At 37.6% G+C, this 24,378-nt stretch overlaps 1 protein-coding gene across 1 annotated transcript in view; it reads right to left on the bottom strand.

Annotated features, from left to right (window-relative positions):
- LOC135709443 (roundabout homolog 1-like) overlaps window positions 1-24,378 on the bottom strand; it is a 380,698-nt gene that overhangs the window by 49,431 nt on the left and 306,889 nt on the right. Inside the window, exon 8 of the mRNA XM_065231778.1 lies at window positions 17,598-17,835. Within this exon, the coding sequence (XP_065087850.1) occupies window positions 17,598-17,835 (238 nt within the window). The remainder of the gene's footprint in view (window positions 1-17,597; window positions 17,836-24,378) is intronic.

The following is a 24,378-nucleotide window of genomic DNA, read 5'->3' on the forward strand; positions in this document are numbered from 1 at the left end:
ACCAATACCACTTTCAGAAAGGTGATAGTTGCCCCTATCCGATGATGTTGTTGGTTTTCGTGGGCGTACTTTGGTTCACGTGTAAAGGGCCTTAGAATGTTTGTTTACAAATGCTTTTGTGCCGTTATCAAATGTTATGCCTGATATTTAATATTGCGTGGTTTGATGCTGCTTCATGCAAAGAGTAGCCAAATTCTGGAATTATTTTTGAACTGGACATTGTTTACAACTTGATTCTATTATTGAAAATAAAAAAAGGGTCTGGTATGGGGCAACCATCAAGAAGTCCGCCTATGTGCAAAAATTTGTAATGATGTGGCATCACTGAAACTAACAAACGTTTGTCTCTCACGCTCTCGTCCAGATTTTTCTTTGATATGTGATTTCTAATATTCTGCAATGAAAAAACACCCATGACTGCAACCTCTTGGAGCCAATTTTTCGTTTTTCTGCATTTCATTCAGTTCAATACTTATTTTCCAATTAATATTTTTAAAAGTGATTGTTTTCAACGTTGGAATTGCATTAATGCTGTTTGCAAAGTGGTTATTATAAGGTTTTCGTTGCTTGTTGTCAGCAATTTAAAACATTCGATGATTTCTTATATTGTACATTAAAATGCTGCCCCAAGGCAGGACCACCAGTGATATCTGGTACCATTTCAAAAAAGAAGAAGGCAGAGGTACATGCCGTCACTGCAAAGCTAGCATCGCTATGTCATCAGGATCTTCGGGAAATTTAAAGAGGCATATGAAAGGCAAACATCCATTCATCCCGCTGAACAGAGATGGAACACAGGAGCAACCGAAATCTTCAGCTACAACTGCTTGCACTGTCAACTCAGAAGACGTACCACCGCAACCTACTTGCCAGAACGTGAGTACTCAAAATCGAGAATCTGCTACAAAATCCGATACTGCTGTTACTGGATCGTCTTCAATTTCGATACCATCTGCCTCACAGACTTCGATGGCACGATTTGTCGAAGTAATCAAACCCATACCAATCCAGAAAAGTAGACTCATTGACATTCAGCTCTTGAAAATGGTTTGCAAGGAGTTCCATCCGTTTTCAATTGTGGAGGATATGGAATTCAAGAAATTTGTGCAGCTACTTAACCCATCCTATGTTCTTCCAAGTAGAAAAGCATTGTCCAATGGATTGTTGCCAGTTGTCTACAATGACTTGATGGAAAAGGTTAAAGCTGAGTTGATTGACGCTTCTGCAATTTGTTTAACCTGCGATGGTTAGACCAGCATTACCAACACCGGATTTTACGCACTTACCGCTCATTTCATTAACAAAAATGGTATTTTGACATCTTTCTTGGCTGGAGTGCTCCGAGTTCATGCCAAGGCACACTGGTGAAAATATTTCGACATGGGTTACCAAAGTTCTTCGTTCGTTCGACGTCGAAAACAAAATTACAGCAATTACAACTGATAACGCTTCGAATATGAAGTCGGCTGCAAATATTTTGCAAATTAGACACTTGGGATGTTTTGCTCATTCATTAAACCTCGTCGTACAGAATGCCATAGCGAATTCCATCAAAGCCACAGTCGATAAGTGCAAGGCGATTGTGCAATTTTTCAAGAAAAGCAGTCATCCTTCTTCAAAATTGCAAGAAATGCAGGTTAAACTCGGCAAAAAGGTTTCTAAACTCAAGCAGGATGTTCCGACTCGGTGGAACTCCTCATACGACATGTTGGAACGCATGTTACTTAACAAAGAAGCTGTAATTTCTACTCTGACACTTCTGGACTCAACACGATGCACGTTGGAGAGTAATGACTGGGACATAATTCGGCAAAGCGTAAAAATTCGCGGCCTCTTTAATGAGGTTACGGTCGAGATTCCAGCTCGGTGCTGGCTCGAATTATGAATGAGCAAATCAAATTACTTGCAAATGACTACCTCCCGCGGTGTGTCAAGATGCTGGTAGATGAGCTAACTGATGACCTTATGTAGCGGTACGGGGACAAAAAATCGAATAAATTAGTAGCCCAGGCTACCCTTCTCGATCCCCTTTTTAAGAAGCAAGGTTTCGCAGATGAGGGTAACTTCAACACGGCGTACCAAGATATTGTGGACAAAATGCGGCAGAATATTGGAGCAATGAATGAAAATGAACAGGCCGAGCCACAACCTTCTATTGCTAAATCATCCATTTGGGAACAGTTCGATCACACAATCAGCAAATTGCACACAGAACAGGATTCTGAAGCTGCAAGCGTAATTGAATTGGATAAATTCTTGGCTGAGTCATATTTGCCCAGATCAGATGATCCTCTAGTTTGGTGGGAATCTAGGAAACAGGTCTGTCCGAAACTTAACCAGATAATTGTAAAAAGACTATGTATTCCTGCGACATCGGTGCCGTGTGAACGGATCTTTTCCAAAGCAGGACAGCTATTTTGTGATAGGCGCAGTAGGCTGACGGCAAAAAATATTTCGCAAATTATGTTTGTGAATGTTAATCATACGTAAAGCTGGCTGAAATGTCACTTGTTTTTCTTTTCTTTATTAAATAAATCTTGTATTAAAAGAAAAAAACCCTCATTTATTTCCAATAACATCTAATGCGGCATTGACACTACAGTTGGTGACACATAAAAGTTTTACAAAGTGAGCAAATGAACGGTTAAGGAGAACTAGCTCACTGTAATGAGCGGAACGGTTCAGAGGTGCTCACTTCAGTGAACCATTTTGCCCACCTCTAGTCACGACTCAAAATTCTTTCTTATATCACAGTTCCACGTGTTTTCGAAAAAAAATCGCGGAGCTCTAGGATCAGTATCATGGATTGACCACTTTTAAAAATATTTCGGATCTTCCTGAGCACGCTCCCATGGCCATACGGGTCGGTGTTTATGTCGTGAACCCAAATTGTTTCTTATATCACAGTTCCTAATACTTAAAAAAAAAAACCGTGGAACTCTAGGATAAGTCTCGTGGATTGACCTATTTTACGGATGTTCCAAATTTTCCGGAGGACCGTTCTGTTGTCTCCAGGATCAATTTATAGGAACCATGACTGTATTATGGCTAATTATGAACATTTGAGTCTATTAATCTAATTTATGGATCTTAGGCCACTTGCAAAACCCATAAACACTCCTTTAAAAAAAAAGTGTAACTACTCTTTTCGTTTTTGAATAAAGTAGACGACCCTATTTTCAAACTTTTAGCATTGAAAATAATCTACAGAACCTAGGAATTCTAAAAGTACCACAATTTTGGAAATTCATCAAGAAATGGCTAAGTTATGCCATTGCAAACTTGTCGTTACACGTTTTTCGGAGGCATCGTATTCGGAGTGTTAAGTGATTCAGTAGTTTTAGACTATTCTCAAGTGATTCAGTACTTTCCGAAATGTTGTCGATCTTTTTTTACATGATTCCAAACTTCTCTCCCATACCATACCGTGAAAGAATTTTGAAAGCACCATCATGTCAAAATTTATATCTTACGCCACTAAGTAGCGCCAACTTTTGTCCGCCAATCAGGATTTGCACCGTTAGTGGTTAACCTCAATCAGATGAACTTTTTATCAGTTCAGTGGTATTATTTAACTTGTTTTTCGATGAGGGGCACAGGCGTCTTCAATTGTACCATTTTTGAATGATTATTTCCGTAACATATTTATCAGGGGCGCAAATCATTCCCAGTTTAATATATTGTCAATTTTCCCCCAAACATGTTTACCAGAGGTAAAGGCCATTTCAAACTTGATATTTTTTAAAAATTTATTCCTGAACGTACTGCTACTACAAACTTAAAGATTTGTTTATCAATTTTAAAGAAAATATAATTTCCAATGAGCGTAAGCCATTTCAAATTTAATGATTTTAACCGCAACTTGTCTACCAGTGGCACTAGCTATATCAAATTTTTTATATTTTTTAAGATTTTCCAGATTTAACATTTTTTATTAATTCCCTGAACATATTAGGGGCGCTATCCTCTTAAAATTGAAGGGGGTCATTTCAAATATATCCTTTTTAAATGTTCTTCAGAACGTCTTTACATTTCATATTTTACAATTTTGAAAATTTTTCTCTGAACGTGTCTACCAGGGACGCTTGCCATTTCAAATTTACTGATTTTTAAATTTACCTGAACATGTACATCAAACGATAGTTTTTTTCGTTTAACATTTTTTAAAACTTTTTTTCGAATTTGTTGATTGGGGGCTCCTATTTTGTAAACATTTTTTCGGTTTGCTGCCTAGCATTCACTTTTCAAAACGTCCGTATTGTTAACCTCAGACTGTGATATTTTTGCGCAAGTGGATCCTTAGGGAAATAAAATTTCCAAATAGCTTTGATACCTACGAAAACCATCCAGAATCATAGCAAATCCCAAAATTTCCGGAATGCCTTAAAATAAAATTCCAAAACCTGCCCAATCACCCCAAAGCTACCTAACGAGAAGTTCCTCGGAAATCCTTGTTAACATTTTCATTTACCCCAGTTGCTCCAGTCGCAAGCTCTCCAGCAAACACCGAACAAAGAACGACACCATGTCCCGGAGGGTTTCCACCCATCCACTTTTCTTTTCTCTCGAAGGTGTCAATTTCGTTTCACTCCCAAAAAGCTCCACGTTTTGATTGCTCAAACGTCCGTAGGAAAAGCACTGCCAAAGTGAGTACCTCCCCCCATCAAATATTGACTCGAACGTCGACGTATTTGCACACACACACAACAAGTAAGGTGATAGCTGAATCACTTGACGAGCGTAGGAAAAACTCCGTCCGCGTCGCCACGCGGAGGAATCTACATAATAAAATTTATTCACATCCCCGGCCGTCGGGACAGAGGCTTCGATCCCGCCAAAGTGGTGGGTGGTTGTTTTCACCCGAAGGTGTTCAAGGAATTCTTTTTTCTCACACGTGCGCCCGAAACATGAAAGCAGCCAGCAAGTTCCCCAGAAAAAAGCTGCTCTATTTGCACACCGTACGTGAATGGAATAAAGGAGCGAGCTGAAAGGATTCGCTAGGAAGCGGAAATTTATACGGGCCAAATTTACGAGCAAAAAGATATGCCTTCTCAGATGGGGTGCTTCCTAGAAGTTGATGTGAAGATGGCTCCGCCGAAGAAAAAAAAAAACCAAGTTACTCATACGGATGCACGGAATGATCCTTGAGTGCGTACTTATCATTGTGCCGATTCCATCGAAGTTCTCCGAACGAGCCGCCAAACAGCTACCTTTCCATCCAAGCAGATCATTACAGAGCAATTCAATACATTAGCGTTGTTATTTGTGCAACGTATTTCAACTCGCAACAAGCATATAAACCTGCCTTTAGGGAATGGCCTCGACTTCATTAAAAACTTTTCCAATTTCACGCCCTTGCGAGCAGTGGCCGGACTCATTGTAGCCATTATTTTCCGATCATTATTCTGCTCACTCGTTAGGTTCTTCTCCCCTTGTTCCTCTAGAATTGGTGATGGGCAGTGGGGAATGTTTGTCAAATTCGATCCAAAAATCAGATTCCATTCGAGGACGGGACAAAGTGAAAAACCGATAAAGTTTCATTTTATGGCTGTAACAGCCCGAATCTCATGTCGAGCACTATGTGGCACTATAATCGGTGCGTGCCTGGACAAGGTGACGACGGTCGTTATGCTCAGCGAGAGTTTTGGAAAACAATCAAAACAAAACAACTTTCCGCTCTCGATAAGAGAGGAGCCATCGAATAATCGAAATTCGAAATAGCGCTGGGACGGCTGATAATGAGCCTACGTAGCCGGATGAATCTGGAGGGTAAGTCGCTTATCGGAAGCTGAGGGGATTGATGACCTTTTCCGGTCACCATTGCCGTCGGCTCTCGTAAAAGCAATCCATTATCGCCTGTATGGACCATTAAAAACGAAAAAAGAAAGAAAGAAGTGTGGATTTATTTGGTCACACATTGTGCAGGGATTGAAGTGTTAAAGTGTTGCTCGGAATGAGCTACGTTTTACGTTCAGATTATTGATTGCGTGGAACTTTGACTTTTGTTAGGAAAAACAGTTTTAAAATAATTAAGTTGAATTATTAAGGGACTTCTCACGCCAAAGTCACGAGTTAAAATTTCATCCCCGGAAATCACAAATGAGCAAGATAGATGCTACTCCGTTATTGCGAGATCAGCTGCAATTACACAGAGAAACAAAGGACGATGCTTGAGACTAGAATTCATCCTCAATGTGTACAACATAGTGATCTCAAACTAGGCCGGCCACGTCCGAATGCAGGTCAAGAAAGGAATAGGTAGGAATGTGTTGATGTGACACTCACTTTGATGGAAACCGAGAAATCCTTTGCACTTTTACGAGGAATCACTGAGATTTTTTTTACCTACAGTCTGGAATCCTTATTGCCGGGATAACAGGGGCGTGAATAAGGATCCGCGAATAAGGATACCCACAACTTATGGGATTTTCACTAAATTGAGCTGGAATTAGGGCGTAACAACTGTTGCAAACAATGACTTCTCTTGATGATTTCTAGACAGTCAAGGCTCGTCTAAGCAAATCAACATCCCCATCGGGTAGAGGACGACTTCCCCTAACTACCCGATGGTTATGTCGGTTTACGTGGACGTGCCTTGAATTTCTAGAACACATAGAGAAATGTCATTGTTTACAAAAACTGTTACGCCCTAATTCCAGCTCTATCTAGATTTGTTTCAATATATAAAGCTATACAGATATAGCTGGGATATACCAACAAGCCTGTGTCATTGTTGTTGAATTGGGAACTACGCCGCTAGAGGCGCTTCACTTTTATGTTACTTATGACGGGCGCTATACTATATGGATCAAAGGTTCAACATAGAATATTTCGTGATCTTGGCCATATAGAAAGCTACTGTCATGAGCAAAGTTGTTCAAGTGACCAAGTCCTTTCGGATGGTTGTCATATTAGTTCAGAACTCTCTCACTACGCAGCGCTAGTGTGCACATGAGCTTGATATATAAGCTGTATCTCAAAATCCTGGCGATATAGAAGATTACTGTGTTCAGCAAAGTTGTTCAGGTGATCATGTCCTTTTGTATAGTGTCCATATTATTTCAGAACTATCTCACTACGCAGTACTAGTGTGTATGTGAACTTACTATATAAACTGTATCTCGAGAACCTGTCTTCAGCAAAGTTGTTCAGGTGACCAAGTCCTTTCGGATGGTGGTCATATTATTTAAGAAATCTCTCACTATGCAGCGCTAGTGTGCACATGAACTTCCTAAATATGGTATGTCTGGAAGGCTTGTCCATATAAGATGTTGCAGTGCAATGTGAGGACACGAAAGAGTATAGGGATGACGTGTAGAGAGACTGTAAATCTATTTCGGACGCCATTTAAAAATCCAAGATGGCGGTCATCGGTTCAAGAAAAACTGTCAAAAACCCTACAATATAGGTATTTTCAGAAAGATGATGACGTGTACAGGCTGGAAATCTATTGCGGACGCCATTTAAAAATCCAAGATGGCGGTCATCGATTCAAGAAAAACTGTATATATATATATAACTACAATATGGGTATTTTCAGAAAGAGGATGACGTATAGAGGCTGGAAACCGATGCCAAACGCAATTTTGAAATCCAAGATGGCGGCCATCGGTTCAAGAAAAACTGTCAAATACCCCACAATATGGGTATTTCGGGAACGGAGACGACGGGTAGAGGCCGGAAACGATTCCAGACGTCATTTTAGAATCCAAGATATCCAAGCGGCGATCGGTTCAAGAAAAAACTGTCAAATACCCTACAATATGGGTATTTCCGGAAAGGGAACGACGTTTAGACGCCGGAAAAGGATGCCAGATGCCATTTTGAAATCTAAGATGGAGACCATCGGTTCAAGAAAAACTGTCAAATACTCTATAATATGGATATTTCCGGAAAAGCAACTACGTGTAGAAGCCGGAAATCGATGCCAGAAGTCATTTTGCAATCCAAGATGGCGTCCATCGGTTCAAGAAAAACTCTCAAATTTCCTACAATATGGGTATATGGGCAGATGGGATGCTTCCTAAAAGTTGATGTGAAGATGGCTCCGCCGATCTGCGGGCGTGTTGAGAAGAGAAAAAAAAAACCAAGTTACTCATACGGATGCACGGAATGATCCTTGAGTGCGTACTTATCATTGTGCCGATTCCATCGAAGTTCTCCAAAAAGCTACCTAGCTACAATATGAGTATTATCGGAGAGGGAATGACGTGTAGAGGCTGGATATCGATTCAAGTCGCCTTTTTGGAATCAAAGCTGGCGGGCATCGATTCAATAAAAACTATCAAATTCCAAAATATAGGTATTGATTTTGTATAGGGAACAACGTGTAGAGATCAGATATCGATGCCAGACTCCATTTTGAATTTGAAGATGCACACAAAATCACGGCCTCCCTGTTCGGTAATTTTTTACTGGGTTTTTGAACAGCTGAAAAAGTCAGTAAACTTAAAAAAATTGTAAAAAATTGTATAAAAGTGATTTTTTCTTGAAATTTATACAGACTGTGTTCTTATTACATTTATTTGATGATAAAAATAAAATATGTTAAAATTGTTCGTTGCATTACGTGTGACCGTTATTTTCAGTTTACTGACTTTTTCAGCTGTTTGAAAACCCAGTAAAAAATTACTGACCCCAGTAAAATAATCTCTGTGTGTGACGGCCTTTGCTTTAACGTAAACTATTAATGGAGACGACGTGTGTAGGCCCAAAATCGATGTCTGCCACCATTTTAGGATCCAAAATGGTTGCAATTGGCTTTCGAAGGGACATTTACTGGCTATGGGCAGCCTCGTATCAGTTCAGCACAGTTAACGTGGACCGTGCACTCTGTAGGTTTGGCGATAATCCACTAGGAAGCTGAATTTTGGAGCTCAAAAGCTTGCCTCGCATTAATTTTCCTGAATAATGCTTACCAAGCATGTTGCGTATAATCAAAGACAACACATCAAGAAGACTGGCAACTTTGCCAGAATCCTAGCGACAGATTCAGTAGCAACGCATTGAAAAAAAAATGAGCAAATACACAAATCCTTCTTCTGAGGATGCAATCTTTGCTATCAAATTCGTTCGAAGCATTTACCTTTGAGCGGCTGATGACGCGATTGTACCTGTCTCATAGCGTTTGTATGAGAAAATGAAAGAGTTGCCAATTTTCTTGATTTGTTGTCTTCGGTATAATACAGGGGTTACTCAAAATAACTAGGATAGGCAAATTTTTGGTCAACTTTGGAGTGTTGTAACTTCGTCAAATATGATCCGATTTTAAATTTTCCAAGAGCATTTGACTGGAACACTAATATTATTCTACAGTGTAGCCACGAAAATAATCCTGGCTACCGGATACCGGAGATATTCCGGGTTTCCGGAGGACTTGTCTAACTTGCTAAATTTTTGGCGAAATTTAATATATGATGCTGTTTAAATATATATATTTTTAGTAAATACAACATAAGAAAAATCATTTCTTAAGCGAATCATATGCCAAGAATTAAAATCGGCTTTTAATCAACCGAGATATGGCCATTTCCCTGGAATCGGTTCTGGTGGAGGGTTCTGAATGCAGGCTGATCATTTAATCACTCAAAACATGCCGTGCGACAGCTCTTTCTTCATGGTTTCTCGTCAATAGACTTTCGATTAACTTTAAATGCATCATTGACCATATTGACCACTCTCGGAACATCCAGTATGCCCCCGGGGGAACCTGGACCAGGAGACAATTGCATTTTTACACCAAAACATGCCGTGCGACAGCTCATTTTTCATGGGTTTTCAAGAATAGGCTTTCCATAAACTTCAAATGAATCATTGACCACATTGGCCGCTCTTGGAATCACGGGATACCCCCGAGGGATCCTGTAGCAGGGGTCAATTGCGTTTTTACACCAATACATGCCGTGCGACAGCTTTTTCTGCAAGCTTTTTCATGAATAGGCTTTTGATAGACTTTAAATGGATTAGTGACCACATTGGCCGCTCTCGGGACCTCCGGTATGCCCCCGGGGTAACCTGGAGCAGAGGACAATTGCATGTTTACACCAAAACATGCCGTGTGACAGCTCATTCTTCATGGTTTATCATGAACAGGCATTCATTAAACTTCAAATGGATCAGTGACCACCACAATCACGGGATACCAGGGGAACCTGTAGTAGGGGACAATTGCGTTTTCACTCAAAAACATGTCGTGCGACAGCTCTTTCTTCATAGATTTTCATGAATATTCTTTCTATAGACTTAAAGCGAATCATTGACCACATTGGCCGCTCTCGAAACCACTGCAATGCCCCCGAGAGAACCTGTAGCAGGGGTAAATTGCGTTTTTACTCAAAAACATGCCGTGCGACAGCTCTTTCTTCATGGATTTTCATGAATATGCTTTCTATAGGATTTAAGTGGATCATTGACCACATTGACTTTGGATGACCAAATTGACTGCAATGCCCTGGGGGGAACCTGTAGTAGGCTGCAATCACATTTTTACACAAGCTGTCGCATGGGTAACAATTTCGATTGGAAAGAGCTAGGTAGGACACCGGTTTCTGAAGCCTCCTTCAGATATTACTCTCGAACGGTTGACCAAATGCTGGCTGGGCAGGGGCAAGTAGCACAGAAACATGAGGATAATAATGGTTGGAAATTGTTTGGAAAGGAGGAGATGGTCACATCAAACTCTAACATCAGACAAACAAAGGAATTCGTAGATCGCCAGCATGTAGGGAAGATCACGGGTTCCCAATACATCGCTTACTTCACGGAAGGGTTGTCTACCTCGGGCCACAAGGGTATCCAATAGACGTGCTCTGGAGGCGTCATTACCCGGGCAATGCCAAACTGCGTGATCGATGTCATCATAATCGGTTCTGCATCTACACTACCGATCATCAGTTTAAGGACACCACAAAAAAAACCATGCAAATATGTTGCGTTCAATTTTCGATCTCCAAAGGTTATTTGAATGGTATGAATGGTATAGCATAAGTGTTCTACTACTACTTTTATTTCAAAATTTGGCCAATCCAATTCTGAGAAAATCAGTCACGATTCTTCAGAGTAAATTTTGAAAAATATTGTAACTTTGGGTGAACTTGTAGCACACAAAATTTGAAAATTATATTAAACAATTTGCCTACGAGGAAAGTTCCATTCAATACCTTTCAAATGATCTAAAGAGAACGAAAATTAGACGTAACATGACAGAGATATGAACATAACAAATTTGTCATGTTTTTTTTTGGGTGTCCTTAAACTTATGATCGGGAGTGTACATATATTGCTAGTCGAGTTTCGAACGCCTTTGGATACGGTTGTGTGTTAAGTGTGTTCTCTGTTTTGTGCGTCCATTCGCTTTCATAGTTTTCGGCTGCATTTGCCGGATTAGCGCTAGCACTCTGCCTCCCGGACGGTTATACGTGTGTAAAGTGAACCCCCTACGTATCAATATATTGAAGCGAAGGGGAATTATTGACATTAATATTGATGATGTGAATACAGAAATATTGTCAAAACCGATGTATTGACGTCAATATTGAATGTATTGACAATATGATTATTGTCAATAAAGGCAATCGTGTACGGTCCACTTAAGTGGTGGTTTTCTCGCTTTCCGAGAAGTTTTAGAATCGAGAAAGAAAACATGATTCATCATGTTTGCAAGCAACAGAAGACTTAACGCTATCTGCGTTGTTTGATTTTTTCCTCCGGTCCAGAAATTTGAGACATCGCGAGTGATAATTTAAATTTTAGTTTATTTACGCGTTGATAATGTCGGTTCACTCGCAACTATTTTTGAAAAAAATAAGTGTTTTCGAACGAAAGTGTACCATAAGTGCTTCTGAACGTGTTTCACAAAATTGCCCACCGATTCCTTTTTTTGCCGTTCGGCGACGACGGTTGTGCTTTCGCAAGAGTGACGTTGATTGGATCCGTTTCTTTGCACGGGTGTGTTTTTAGCGTAAGTGTGCCTGCGATTTGCATTGAGTGTCGGAGATTGTGAGTTAGCTGAATGATGTCTCGCTGGATATGCCCAAGTCTGGACGGGCGGTAGCTGGTGGCCGTGAACGGTTTCTGGGGAAAGCACTAGATGCAAACCTCCTCCCAGATCACCATGGCAATACAGGAAGTATCACAACAAAGGTAATTAGTATTAGATATTTTGCAAACAGTGACAGATAGCGGACATAAAGAACCAGTGGAGGTGCCGGGCAAAGGTGTTTATCCTAGACAAATGATAAGTTACAAATTCTCTGTTGTCGTTGTCGTAGGCGCCGTCGTAGTCGCTGTCGTAATCGCCGTCGTAGTCGTAGGCAGTACCGTTAGTATATTTAAAATTAAACATCAACCGCTGAAAATATGAATTATCGCGTATTTGTTCATTACATTCCAAGTGAAATTCGAGAACGTAATTTCATTTGAATAGCGTCGGTCATAGCTTGTTATGATTGTCTGAACCATGCGTAAAGAGAAAATCGAAACATTGAACGTCACGTGAAAGTGGATCTTAATGAAGGCCTAAGTACTCTTTCGTAGCTTTTAGTTTTAGAATTTCAAAGATCGTCGGTTGCAGTGGCTTGCTTACTGAGGAGAAAAACGCGGTCCCAGATCCTTTCATATTGAACATATTAAAATATCGCTTGTTTATCGTGTATTTTGTAAAACTTTTCGTTGTCGTCGGTGCCGGGTTTGAATAGTTATAAAAACTTGAGTAACGCTATAATGTGATATGAGAGGCTCGTTGGCCTTAGAGCAACCGGTTTGCTTACTGAGCAGAACATCATGAGTCTAATCTCAAGCCCATCCACATTCAAGATTCGTCAATGATTAAAAAGGAGCTCGTCTGCCTAGTGGCAAACGTTTTTGCTTACTGAGCAGAAGACCGTGGGTTCAATCCCAAGCTCCTTCGCGTTATACGATCGTTAGGACATCAATTCAGCTTATCGTTTACCAAAACGAACCCTGCTGCAAACCCAACCCTCTTACCCAACATCCCTGTGATTCCTCGTGGAAGTGCAGAGGACTCCTCGGCTTCCATCAAAGCGAGTGTCACGTCAACACATTCCTACCCATTCCTTCCTTGACCTGCGTTCAGGCGCGGCTGGCGCTGGTGTTGCCTAATTCGAGATCACCAGTTTTTACACATTGAGGATGATTGCTAGTCCCAAGCATCGTCTATTGGTTATCTGTGTAATTACAGCTGGTCTGGCAATAACAGAGGAGCAACCGTGGGCGGTCAATCATGCTCATGCTCATGCTCATGATCGGGAGTGTACATATATTGCTGTCAACGAGGTTTATTCTATAGAGATGTGAGTCTAGCGAGTAGTGGTTGGACATAAGTCTACTCATCACGCGAATGAAGTCACGACTTAAGCCCAAGCCTTTAAACCACGCTCTCGAAGAAACATTAGGAATAATTGAATGTAACCACCGTCCAAGATTTCCAGTGTCCCAATCGGTTTGCCAACTCGAAAAGGTACTCTGACGCACTAAATGGTAAAATTCATCGTGTGAAATTTGCCTGTCATACAATTCGCCTTCCTGCGCGCCCACCTTTGCGAGAGAGTCCGCCTTCTCATTGCCTGGGATTGAGCAATGTGAGGGGACCCATACAAAGGTAATCATATATGATCTTTCGACCAGCACACACATCTGCTCCCTTACCTTTGAAAGGAAATAAGATGAGTGCCTACCTTGTTTCATCGACCAAATAGCCTCAATCGAACTGAGACTATCCGAGAAGATGAAGTAATGGTCTATGGGCATGTTGAAAATCATCCCCAATGCGAAGTTGATTGCTGCTAGCTCAGCAACATAAATGGAACATGGTTCCTGACGTTTCCGTAAGGCAGATGAGTATTCATTGAAGACGCCGAAGCCAGTGGATCCTAGTGCAATTGACTTGTTGGTACTTTTCAGCTAAAACACGGGGAATTGAGATAGGTCGAAGTTGATATGGAACTCCTTGAATAGCCTGTTTCATGGAGAGATCATAGTCAATGGGAGAACTGTAGTTAGTAAAGCATACACGAGTGGGGTTTTAGCACGGAAGCGAAGACTGCAAACCAAGAAGACTGGCAACTCTGCCAAAAATCAGGAGACAGTAACGGCAACGCCTCTTCTGAGCAAAAGTGGAACCTGTGTATGATGGTGTGTGTTAATTTACAAGTGCATTCACACACATCGGTAGAAATATATAGCTATCAATTATTGGTTTTGTTATGATTATCGAAAAAAGTGAAACGTTTCGTTCTTTGCTTTAATATGCTGACAATGAGTAAAATTCCAGCTGAAATTGTACAGTTGCGTAAGTAAATTTGTTTTGAAAATTTTAAACCATAGCAATGATGCCATTCACAATGATGGTGGGACCTTCCTCGATCATTAATTTGCTATCTCAGAATTATCTTCCACTTTTCCTAAGCCCTTTAGTGATGCATTTATGGGCATTCGTATGGTGCATTAGTAAAATGCATGCCCGTTCCGCAAGGCTTTGGCACCTGGCCACAGTGGGGGGAGTTAAGTTGTGACGCTCGACAACTTGGCACAGTACTCGCTGACCATGTGAATGTCACTGGCCAATCCGACACTGTTATCATTCGCTGGAAGGGGTCGGTCGATTCCAAGAATTGTTAAAGCATACAGAGGATCACTATCCGGTGGTTTTATGTTCTGACAACCAAGCATGGGAAAATTCATTCACTCGCGCGAGTGCCACAGAATCAAAATAGCCATCCTCACCTACAAACAGATTGCCGAACGAGTGTAAATTCTTCCAACCAAGTGACTCTGCAGGTCGACTCAGAACTGACAGCAGTAGAAGGAAACAATGTTAAGCTGAAAGACAGCCGAACAATTTTTGAATTTTCAGCAGCTTCCGAATGATGGTAGTTCACTCAATGGTGGTGGAAGCTGTCACTTCCTTGTAATCGATTGCTTCCAACAGGCAAAATAAACAATATTTCGGTTCCTCGTTCACAAGTAAAAGTTATTTTCAATCCTCTATTTTATTGGAGTTGGAAAACAACCGGCTTGCTGGGATTATGATACAAATTGCCGTGAAACTTTGTAGGGCAAAACAAAAACAACAACGAGTACCGTGTTATGATTATTCGTTTCGGTGACATTAGGCCACACACACAGTCACTGTTTATGAGCAGTCTCACTAACACTTGTGCTTAAAAGTTCCACCTTTGATTGACAGAGGCGCTGTTATCAGTGACGTTTGACATTTGTATGGGAGAAGGGAACAGTTGCCAGTCTGCTTGATTTGTTGTCTTTGACGGAAGGCTATTATCCGATGACACGTAATTTATGTAGATTCGCACAAATCTAGTCTGGGTGCTCAATTCGAGCATTGCTTCGAAGATTTCAATCACAAGGTTGTTACTGACACTACATTTGTTCAATACTCTTAAGGAAAGCTCCCAGAAATGGTTCTACAGGGGTTTAACACCCGCTAGAACTTCTAGGCTCATATTGTGTGTGAATGCATACAGCCAAGGGCAATACGTAAACAACGATATTGAATACGTTTCAATTTGATTAGGTGGCTTTTTCTTGCCGAGAGGAAGCAAAAAGAGCCATACTCAAGTACTGACAGAAAAGTCGTTTTATACAGTTCAATTAGGTCTTCCGGGGGAGCACCCCACCATGTCCCGGAAATTGATCGTAGAAAGTGACACTTTTGTTTCAAATACGTTATGTGGGTACCCCAAGTGCATTTTGAATCAAACCAGGCACCAAGGTATTTGAAGGTCAAACATTGGGTTATGTCTCTGCCCAAAAAATTAAGACGCAATTGGACTGGAAACCACTTCCTTGTAAACACTACCAATTATGTTTTTTGCAATGGTCTTTGCAAGATTTTCGCACGTGGACCTCTCAGAAAAAACCACGGCATCGTCTCCAAGCTGTCTAAGCGAGCATCGACTATCTAAGCAGTTATCAATATCTTTAGCATAGAAATAATAAAATAAGGGACTAAAACATGACCTTGGGGTAAGCCCATGTAGCTGATTCTAGAAGGTGTCAGTTGACCTAAGTTGAAGGTCATTTGTTTTTTTTTTGACAGCAAATTATACAATAAATTATTAAAATACCAGTAATCCACTAATGTGCAAATTGTCTGACAGTATGTCTATGGAAACAGAATCAAATGCGCCCTTAATATCCAAAAAGACTGAAGCCAATTGCTCCTTGTGCACAAAAGGCCAGTTGAATATCAGATGAAAGCATCGCTAGACAATCGTTTGTTCCTTTACTCTTTCGGAAACCAAATTATTGAATTCCATAAAAAATTATACAAGTTAAGTAATCGACTTTTAGTGATATCGGGGAGGTTTTTTAGAAGGTCTAAGTAGGGGTCTACTTTATAGAAAATTTTCAAATCAGTTTTTATTTTTTGTTAACACGATCATTAGGAATCCAAGGAGATTTTTTTCATTTTCTATCCAAAACACTATTGGACTCAATCTTAAATTCAAACATTTTAAATCAATGGATTGGCAGTCCTTATTATTATATTATTATTATAGAATCCTAAAGCCATTTGACTCAAGCTTCCGTTAGATTCGGCGAGTAAAAGGGCTACTTTCCAAAAGATTGCATCAAATTACAATCACTTAAATTTGTTTTCCATAAATAGATTGGGATCGACTCATCAATCGTTGTAATCAAAGAGAAAATCACTTAGACCATCCCTAATCAATCATCATTTCCTTTATTTTTTCATCCCATCAAAAGTCCAACCACCGTTGAACCGCCGTCAAAAAGCATCCCTCATCGGCCAAAGAGCCCTGTAATTAAACATTCTCCCCCGCACAATTTTTCAGCTATCCATATGTAAGACTTCTTTTTATTTGAACGAACCCTTCGCATTAATTCCTCCCGGCCCTGATTGAAATCCCGCAACGCTATTGTTTTCGCCCGAAAACCCTTCTTCTGTGCACAAGGGCGTATTTTCCTACAACAAACAATAATCACCATAATGGGGCCTATGTCCGTTGCCTATCCCCCTGTCCCATCGCCCGCCCCGATGGATGCAACATGTGTTAATGCATCAATTAAGTCATTGAAGCGGAATCCTGTCAAATCACATGCAATACAATCCAGAATTGGAGAAGCTGGCACGGGAGAGCATTATCATCATCATCATCATCACAGTGAAAATGATGATGGATTGATTGTGGTACTCAAATTTGCAGGAAGCATTCCGCAAAATAGACGTGGTATTACATCTTCCTGGAACCATTGTTCCCGAGAAGTGCGAGCAATCTCATTACTCAGGCACGCTGCTACAATATTGCACTCGAACGGAGGAAGAGAAAATGTGCTGATGGGATAAGGACTCTTGAAGAAACAGCCAGCCAGGCAGCGGCCGTAGATCCGCCGAACCGAGCTGATTTCTGAAGAAACCTTTGGTGGGAGTTAGTGTGTGTATGGGAGGGTGTGTGTATGTGTGTGTGTTGATGGGATGGAAATTACCGCCACGAAGCTAATGCTACTTGCTGCTGGGCTCTTTGTTTGAAGGAAATATGATTTCATTTGAGTTATGCTATTTGAAGAGGAAGTCCTCGGAACAAGAAGGGACTTACCGTCAATCTTGAGGGACCCGGCTGGGAGCTGGGTAAAGCGGGTGGTTGATGCCAGGGATAGTTCGAAGCCGTTACGTTCCCAGGTGATGCGACCGTCAGATGGATTGCTGGTGCTGCTGGAAGATGGGGACGGTTCAAGACGGCATGGTAGAACGGTGCTAGATCCAGTCGGAAGCGATTGATTCGATGGGACCAGCTGAAGGAGGGGAGGCGTGATGGAGTCCAGCGATGAGGTGACCTGAGAATGGGTTTTGATTTATTGTTCGGTAAAAGACATGGTTATTTGCTATTCAATAAAAATGATTCAATTGCATGAATATCGCAATTTCAATTGCAGTTCATTTACAGACGTATTTACATTTCCATTCCATTTCCATTCCATTTCCATTCCATTTCCATTCCATTTCCATTCCATTTCCATTCCATTTCCATTCCATTTCCATTCCATTTCCATTCCATTTCCATTCCATTTCCATTCCATTTCCATTCCATTTCCATTCCATTTCCATTCCATTTCCATTCCATTTCCATTCCATTTCCATTCCATTTCCATTCCATTTCCAGTCCATTTCCATTCCATTTCCATTCCATTTCCATTCCATTTCCATTCCATTTCCATTCCATTTCCATTCCATTTCCATTCCATTTCCATTCCATTTCCATTCCATTTCCATTCCATTTCCATTCCATTTCCATTCCATTTCCATTCCATTTCCATTCCATTTCCATTCCATTTCCATTCCATTTCCATTCCATTTCCATTCCATTTCCATTCCATTTCCATTCCATTTCCATTCCATTTCCATTCCATTTCCATTCCATTTCCATTCCATTTCCATTCCATTTCCATTCCATTTCCATTCCATTTCCATTCCATTTCCATTCCATTTCCATTCCATTTCCATTCCATTTCCATTCCATTTCCATTCCATTTCCATTCCATTTCCATTCCATTTCCATTCCATTTCCATTCCATTTCCATTCCATTTCCATTCCATTTCCATTCCATTTCCATTCCATTTCCATTCCATTTCCATTCCATTTCCATTCCATTTCCATTCCATTTCCATTCCATTTCCATTCCATTTCCATTCCATTTCCATTCCATTTCCATTCCATTTCCATTCCATTTCCATTCCATTTCCATTCCATTTCCATTCCATTTCCATTCCATTTCCATTCCATTTCCATTCCATTTCCATTCCATTTCCATTCCATTTCCATTCCATTTCCATTCCATTTCCATTCCATTTCCATTCCATTTCCATTCCATTTCCATTCCATTTCCATTCCATTTCCATTCCATTTCCATTCCATTTGCATTCCATTTCCATCCCCATTTGTTATTTATATTCCAGATTTGGATTTCTGAATTCGATTCCTGATTTCTATCCTGTAAAAATTTTTGCCTTCGATTTCTGGGATCGATTCCTGTTTTCAATTTATGATTCCGATTCATGATTTCGATTCCAGAATTTAATTCCGGATTTCAATCATTGCTTTCGAATTCAAACGTCGATTTCACACGAATAATAAAATACCCACGCAAACTAACTACACCTACTGTCATTTTTATAAAGAAAACTATCTAACTAACAACACCATCAGTTCGATCAAATTTCTTCTGTCAGATGCTTCTGGGGATTTCATTGTTATAACCACACAGGTTTGGTCCGAAGGGTCACAATATTTTATGAGAGAGAGAGAGTTTAGAGTTTATGATTATATGAACGATATCATCATTTGAAAATTTACCAGTAACCTATCTTTCACTTTTCCAAGCATGTAAGAAATCATTAGAAAAATTATCATTACCCTGATAATGATTTTTTTTTCTGATCTTCCAAACTTTTTCACTCCACCGTGAAAATTTTCGTGGAAACCATTTTTCAGATTATTTTTGTTTATGGATTGCTGAGAAAATTTTTATATAACTTCACGAACAAAGAATTGTTCTTCAATACTTGGTTCATGATTGATGAATTTTCAAAAAATCCGAAAACTTTAAATAAAAATTTCCGGACAAATTAACCAAACCGAAATTTTAAATTTTAAATATTTCATAAGACCACACATGCTAGCTATGGGCAGAATTTCATAAAATTATGAGATCCTTTTAATTTTGGGCCATATAAGCCGATAATTAAAAAAACTCCCCTTCTGAATAAGTTTTAAGGAGATGAACCAGCCAAAGGCTAAAAATCTCGCAAGTAAAGATTTTCGAAGAAATTGTTTTAATTTACGGGAAATTTACGATTTCAGACAAAGCTTATGTTTAATACATAGGAAATATTCTTACGTATCAACAGAATTAACCACTTTAATTTGTTAAAAACTTGAATTGTAATTGATCAATATGAATTGTCTAATTTCATTAACCCAATTTGAATTTTCAATTGTCCAATATCAACAGTCTAATAACAGTTGTCTAATTTAAATGGTCCAATTCCAATTGTTGTTGTTGTTTCTCTAATAAGGAAAATTTCAGCCCGAAGCTGGTTCGTCTCTGATATAATTCCAATTTTATCTGTCCAACTTCCTCTGCCTAAAAAAAACAACTTCCTCTGCTCTAAATAAATTGCCATATTTTAATAGATTTTGGACAGTTGAAGGTGAACAAATGTAATCCGACAGTTAAAATTCGTCATTTAAAAAGAAAAAATCTTAATTGAACAGTCAATAATGTCAATAATGGACAATTTAATTAGTGCAATACAAATTGGGCAGTTGAATTTCAATTTTTTTTTTTTTTTAACAGTACAATATTAATGTTCCTTATTTATTTGACCAATTTTATTTTAAATGACCATTATAGATTGTTCGATTCCAAGAGACCCAATGAAATTATCCAATTTAATTCGTTCAATTCAAATATTCCAATTCAAAATGTTCAACTTCAGCTGTTAATTGACATGTTTAAATTGTCCAATTTAAAATGACCAAATTAACCACTTAATTGCAGCTGATCAATTTGAATTGGCCAATTAGAACAGATCAAATACAATTAACATTTTTTTCTGGTCAATTTCAATTGATAAATTTCAACTGCCTAATCCAGATTGTTCAATTTCCGTTAACTAATTAAAATTATTTAATTTCAAATGTCCAATTTGAATTATCCAAATAAAATTGTCCAATTTAATTTGTTCAATTTCAATCGACCCATTTCAGTTGTCCAATATCAATTGTTCAATTTCAATTCTGCAATATAAATTGTCCGATTTCAATTGTCACAATAAAATTGTCCAATTAAAATTGTCAAATTAAAATTGTGCAATTGAAATTTTCCTACAATTTAATACAATTTAAATCATTCAATTTAAATTTTCCAATTTTCCAAGTTTTAAATGTCCATTTTCAATTGCCCGATTTCAATTGTCCAGTATCAATTGTACAATTTCAATTGTACGGTTGCAATTAAACAATTTCAGTTGTCCAATTTCAATTGTTCAATTTCAATTGTCCAGTTTCAAGTATCCGGTTTCTATAATCGAATTTAAATTGAACAATTTCAACTGTCCAATTTCAATTGTCCACTTTTAATTGTACGATTTTGATTGCTTATTTTAAATTGTCCCATTTTTAATTGACTAATTTAACTTGTCCAATTTAAATAGCCAATTTCAAATTATCCAATTTAAATTGTCCTTTATAAATTGTTGAACATAAATTGTCCAATTTAAATGGCTCAACTTCATTTATCAAATTTGAATTGTCCAATTGTCAATTGTAAACCATTGAAATTGGATAAATGAAGTTGAGCAATTGGTCAATTGAACAATTTAAATTTGGCAATTTAAATTGGACAACTTATAAAGGCCAATTTAAATTGGACCATTAAAATTTGACAACTTAAATTGGACAATATAAAATGAAAAATGGATGATATTCGACAATTGAAATTGGACAATTGAAATTGGACAATTGAAATTGGACAATTGAAATTGGACAATTGAAATTGGACAATTGAAATTGGACAATTGATATTAGACAATTTGAATTGGACAATTTCAATTGTCTAATATCAATTGTCCAATTTGAATTGGACAATTTGAATTGGACAATTTGAATTGGACAATTCGAATTGGACAATTTGAATTGGACAATGTAAATTGGACAATTTAAATTGACCAATTTAAATTGTCCAATTTAAATTTAACAATTTCAATTGTCCAATTTCAATTGTTGAATATCAATGGACAATTTCAAATGTCCAATTTAAATTGCCTAATTTTAAGTGTCCAATTTCAGTTGTTCAATTTCAGTGGTCCAAAATCAATTGTTCAATTTCAATTCTGCAATATCAATTGTCCGATTTCAATTGTCAAATTAAAATTGTCCAATTAAATTTTCCAACTAAAATTGGCCAATTAAAATAGTCAAATTTAAATCGTCAAATTTAAATTCAACAATCTCAATTGTTCAATTGAAATTTTCCAATTTCAATTGTACAATTTTAAATGTCCAATTTCAATTTCCCAATTTCAGTTGTCCAGTTTCAAGTATCCGGTTCCAATTATCGAATTTAAATTGAGCAGTTGCATTAGTCGATTTTCAATAACCAACTTTCAATTGTCCGATTTTAATTGCTCAGTATAAATTGTTCAATTTAAAATGCTCAACTTCATTTATCCTATTTCAATAGTCCAATTGAAATTGATCGAATTCAATAGTGCAATCTCAATTGTCGAATTTCAATTGACCAATTTCAAATGTCCATTTTCAACTTTCCAATTTTAATATTCATATTTCAAAGATACTATTTTAATTGCCAAATTTTAATTATCCTATTTCAATTGTCCAATTCAATTGTCCAGTTTCAAGGTTCCAATTTCAATTTTTCAATTTAAATTTTTCAATTTAAATTGCTCCTCTTCATTTGTCCAAATTAAATTGTTTAATTTAAATTGACCAATTTTTTGTCCAATTTCAATTGTCCAATTTCAATTGACAAATTTCCATTTTCAAATTTCAATTGTTCAATTTCAATTGTCCAATTTCAATTGTCCAATTTTAATTGTCCAATTTCAATTGTCCAATTTCAATTGTCCAATTTCAATTGTCCAATTTCAATTGTTCAATCTCAATTGTCCAATTTCAATTGTCCAATTTCAATTGTCCAATTTCAACTGTCTAATTTAAATTATCCAATTTCAATTTTCCAATTTTAATTTTCCAATTTCAACTGTCCAATTTCAATTGTCCAATTTCAATTGTTCAATTTAAATTGTCCAATTTTAATTTTCCAATTTCAACTGTCCAATTTCAATTGTCCAATTTCAATTGTTCAATTTAAATTGTCCAATTTCAATTGTCTAATTTTTTTGTCCAATTTCAATTGTCCAATATGAATCGTCCAATTTCAAATATACCATTTCAATTTTCCAATTTTAATTATCCTATTTCAATTGTCCAATTTCAATTTCATAATTCAAATGGTCCAATTTAAATTAACGAATTTAATTTGTTCAATTGACCAATTGGTCAACTTCATTTATCCAATTTCAATGATCTAATTAAAATTGACCGATTTCAATAGTAAACTTTCAAATTTTGAATTTCAAATGTCCAATTTCAATTTCAATTTTTAATTGTACAAATTCAATGGTCCAATTTCAATTGTTCATGTTCAATTGCCCAATTTGAATTGTCCAATTTCAAATATATAATTTCAATAATCCAATTCAAACTGTCAAATATCAATTGTCCAATATCAATTGTCGAATATCGATTGTCCAATTTCAATTGTTAGATTTCAATTATCATATTTCAATGATCCAATTTTAATAATCCAATTTCAACTATACAGTTTCAAGTGTCCATTTTCAACTGTCCAATTTAAATCGCTCAACTTCATTTATTCAATTTCAATTGTTGAATTGAAATTGCTCATATCCAATTGTCCAATTTGAATAGTCCAATTTCAAATATACAATTTCAAATGTCCAATTTAAATTGTCAAATGTCCAATTCGAAGAATTTCAACATCAACTGCCCAATTTATATTATCCAATTTCAATTGTCCAATTTTAATTGTTCAATTTTAATTGTTCAATTTCAATTTTCCAATTTAAAATTTCTAATTGCAATTGTCCAATTTCAATTTTCCAATGATTGTCAAATTTGTATTGTCAAATTTATGTTGCCAAATTTCAATCGTCCAATTTCAATTGTCCAATTTCAATTGTTCTATTTTAATTGCCTAATTTCAATTGTTCAATTTCAATTGTCCAATTTCAATTGTCCAATTTCAATTGTCCAATTTCAACATCCCAATTCAAATTATAAATATCGCTGTGAAGCAACAGTAAATTCTGGAAGGAATTTTTTAATCACCTATTTGAAATATCCAAATTGAATTGTCCATATTCAAAAGCTCAAAATTGATGAACGTTCAACTGCATTGGCCCGATTTAAATTGCACGATTACAAATGTTCAATGAACCAATTACACGTGTCAAAATCTAAGTGTCCAATTTCATAAGTCCAATTTGATGTGTCTAACTTGAATTGACCATTTAAAATTTTCCAAGCATAATTTTTCAGTACCTATTGCTCAATTACTTTTGTCAAATTTCCACTGTCCCACTTCTGTTCCTATTTTCTTTTCGCAATTTAAATTGTTCAATTTAAATTGTTAAATTTAAATTTTCCAATTTAAATTTTTCTATTTAAATTTACTGATTTAATATTCAAAGTGTTTTCATGTTACTTCATACGCGAAGTTACCGATTTTCAGAGCAACACAATAGTTGGGTAAAGAAGAATTGCATTATAAGAC

This window comes from Ochlerotatus camptorhynchus, unplaced genomic scaffold (assembly GCF_037179485.1).
Source record: "Ochlerotatus camptorhynchus isolate MF236.1 unplaced genomic scaffold, CSIRO-AGI_Acam_v1.1 ptg000361l, whole genome shotgun sequence".
In the NCBI taxonomy this organism is placed as follows: Eukaryota; Metazoa; Arthropoda; class Insecta; order Diptera; family Culicidae; genus Ochlerotatus; species Ochlerotatus camptorhynchus.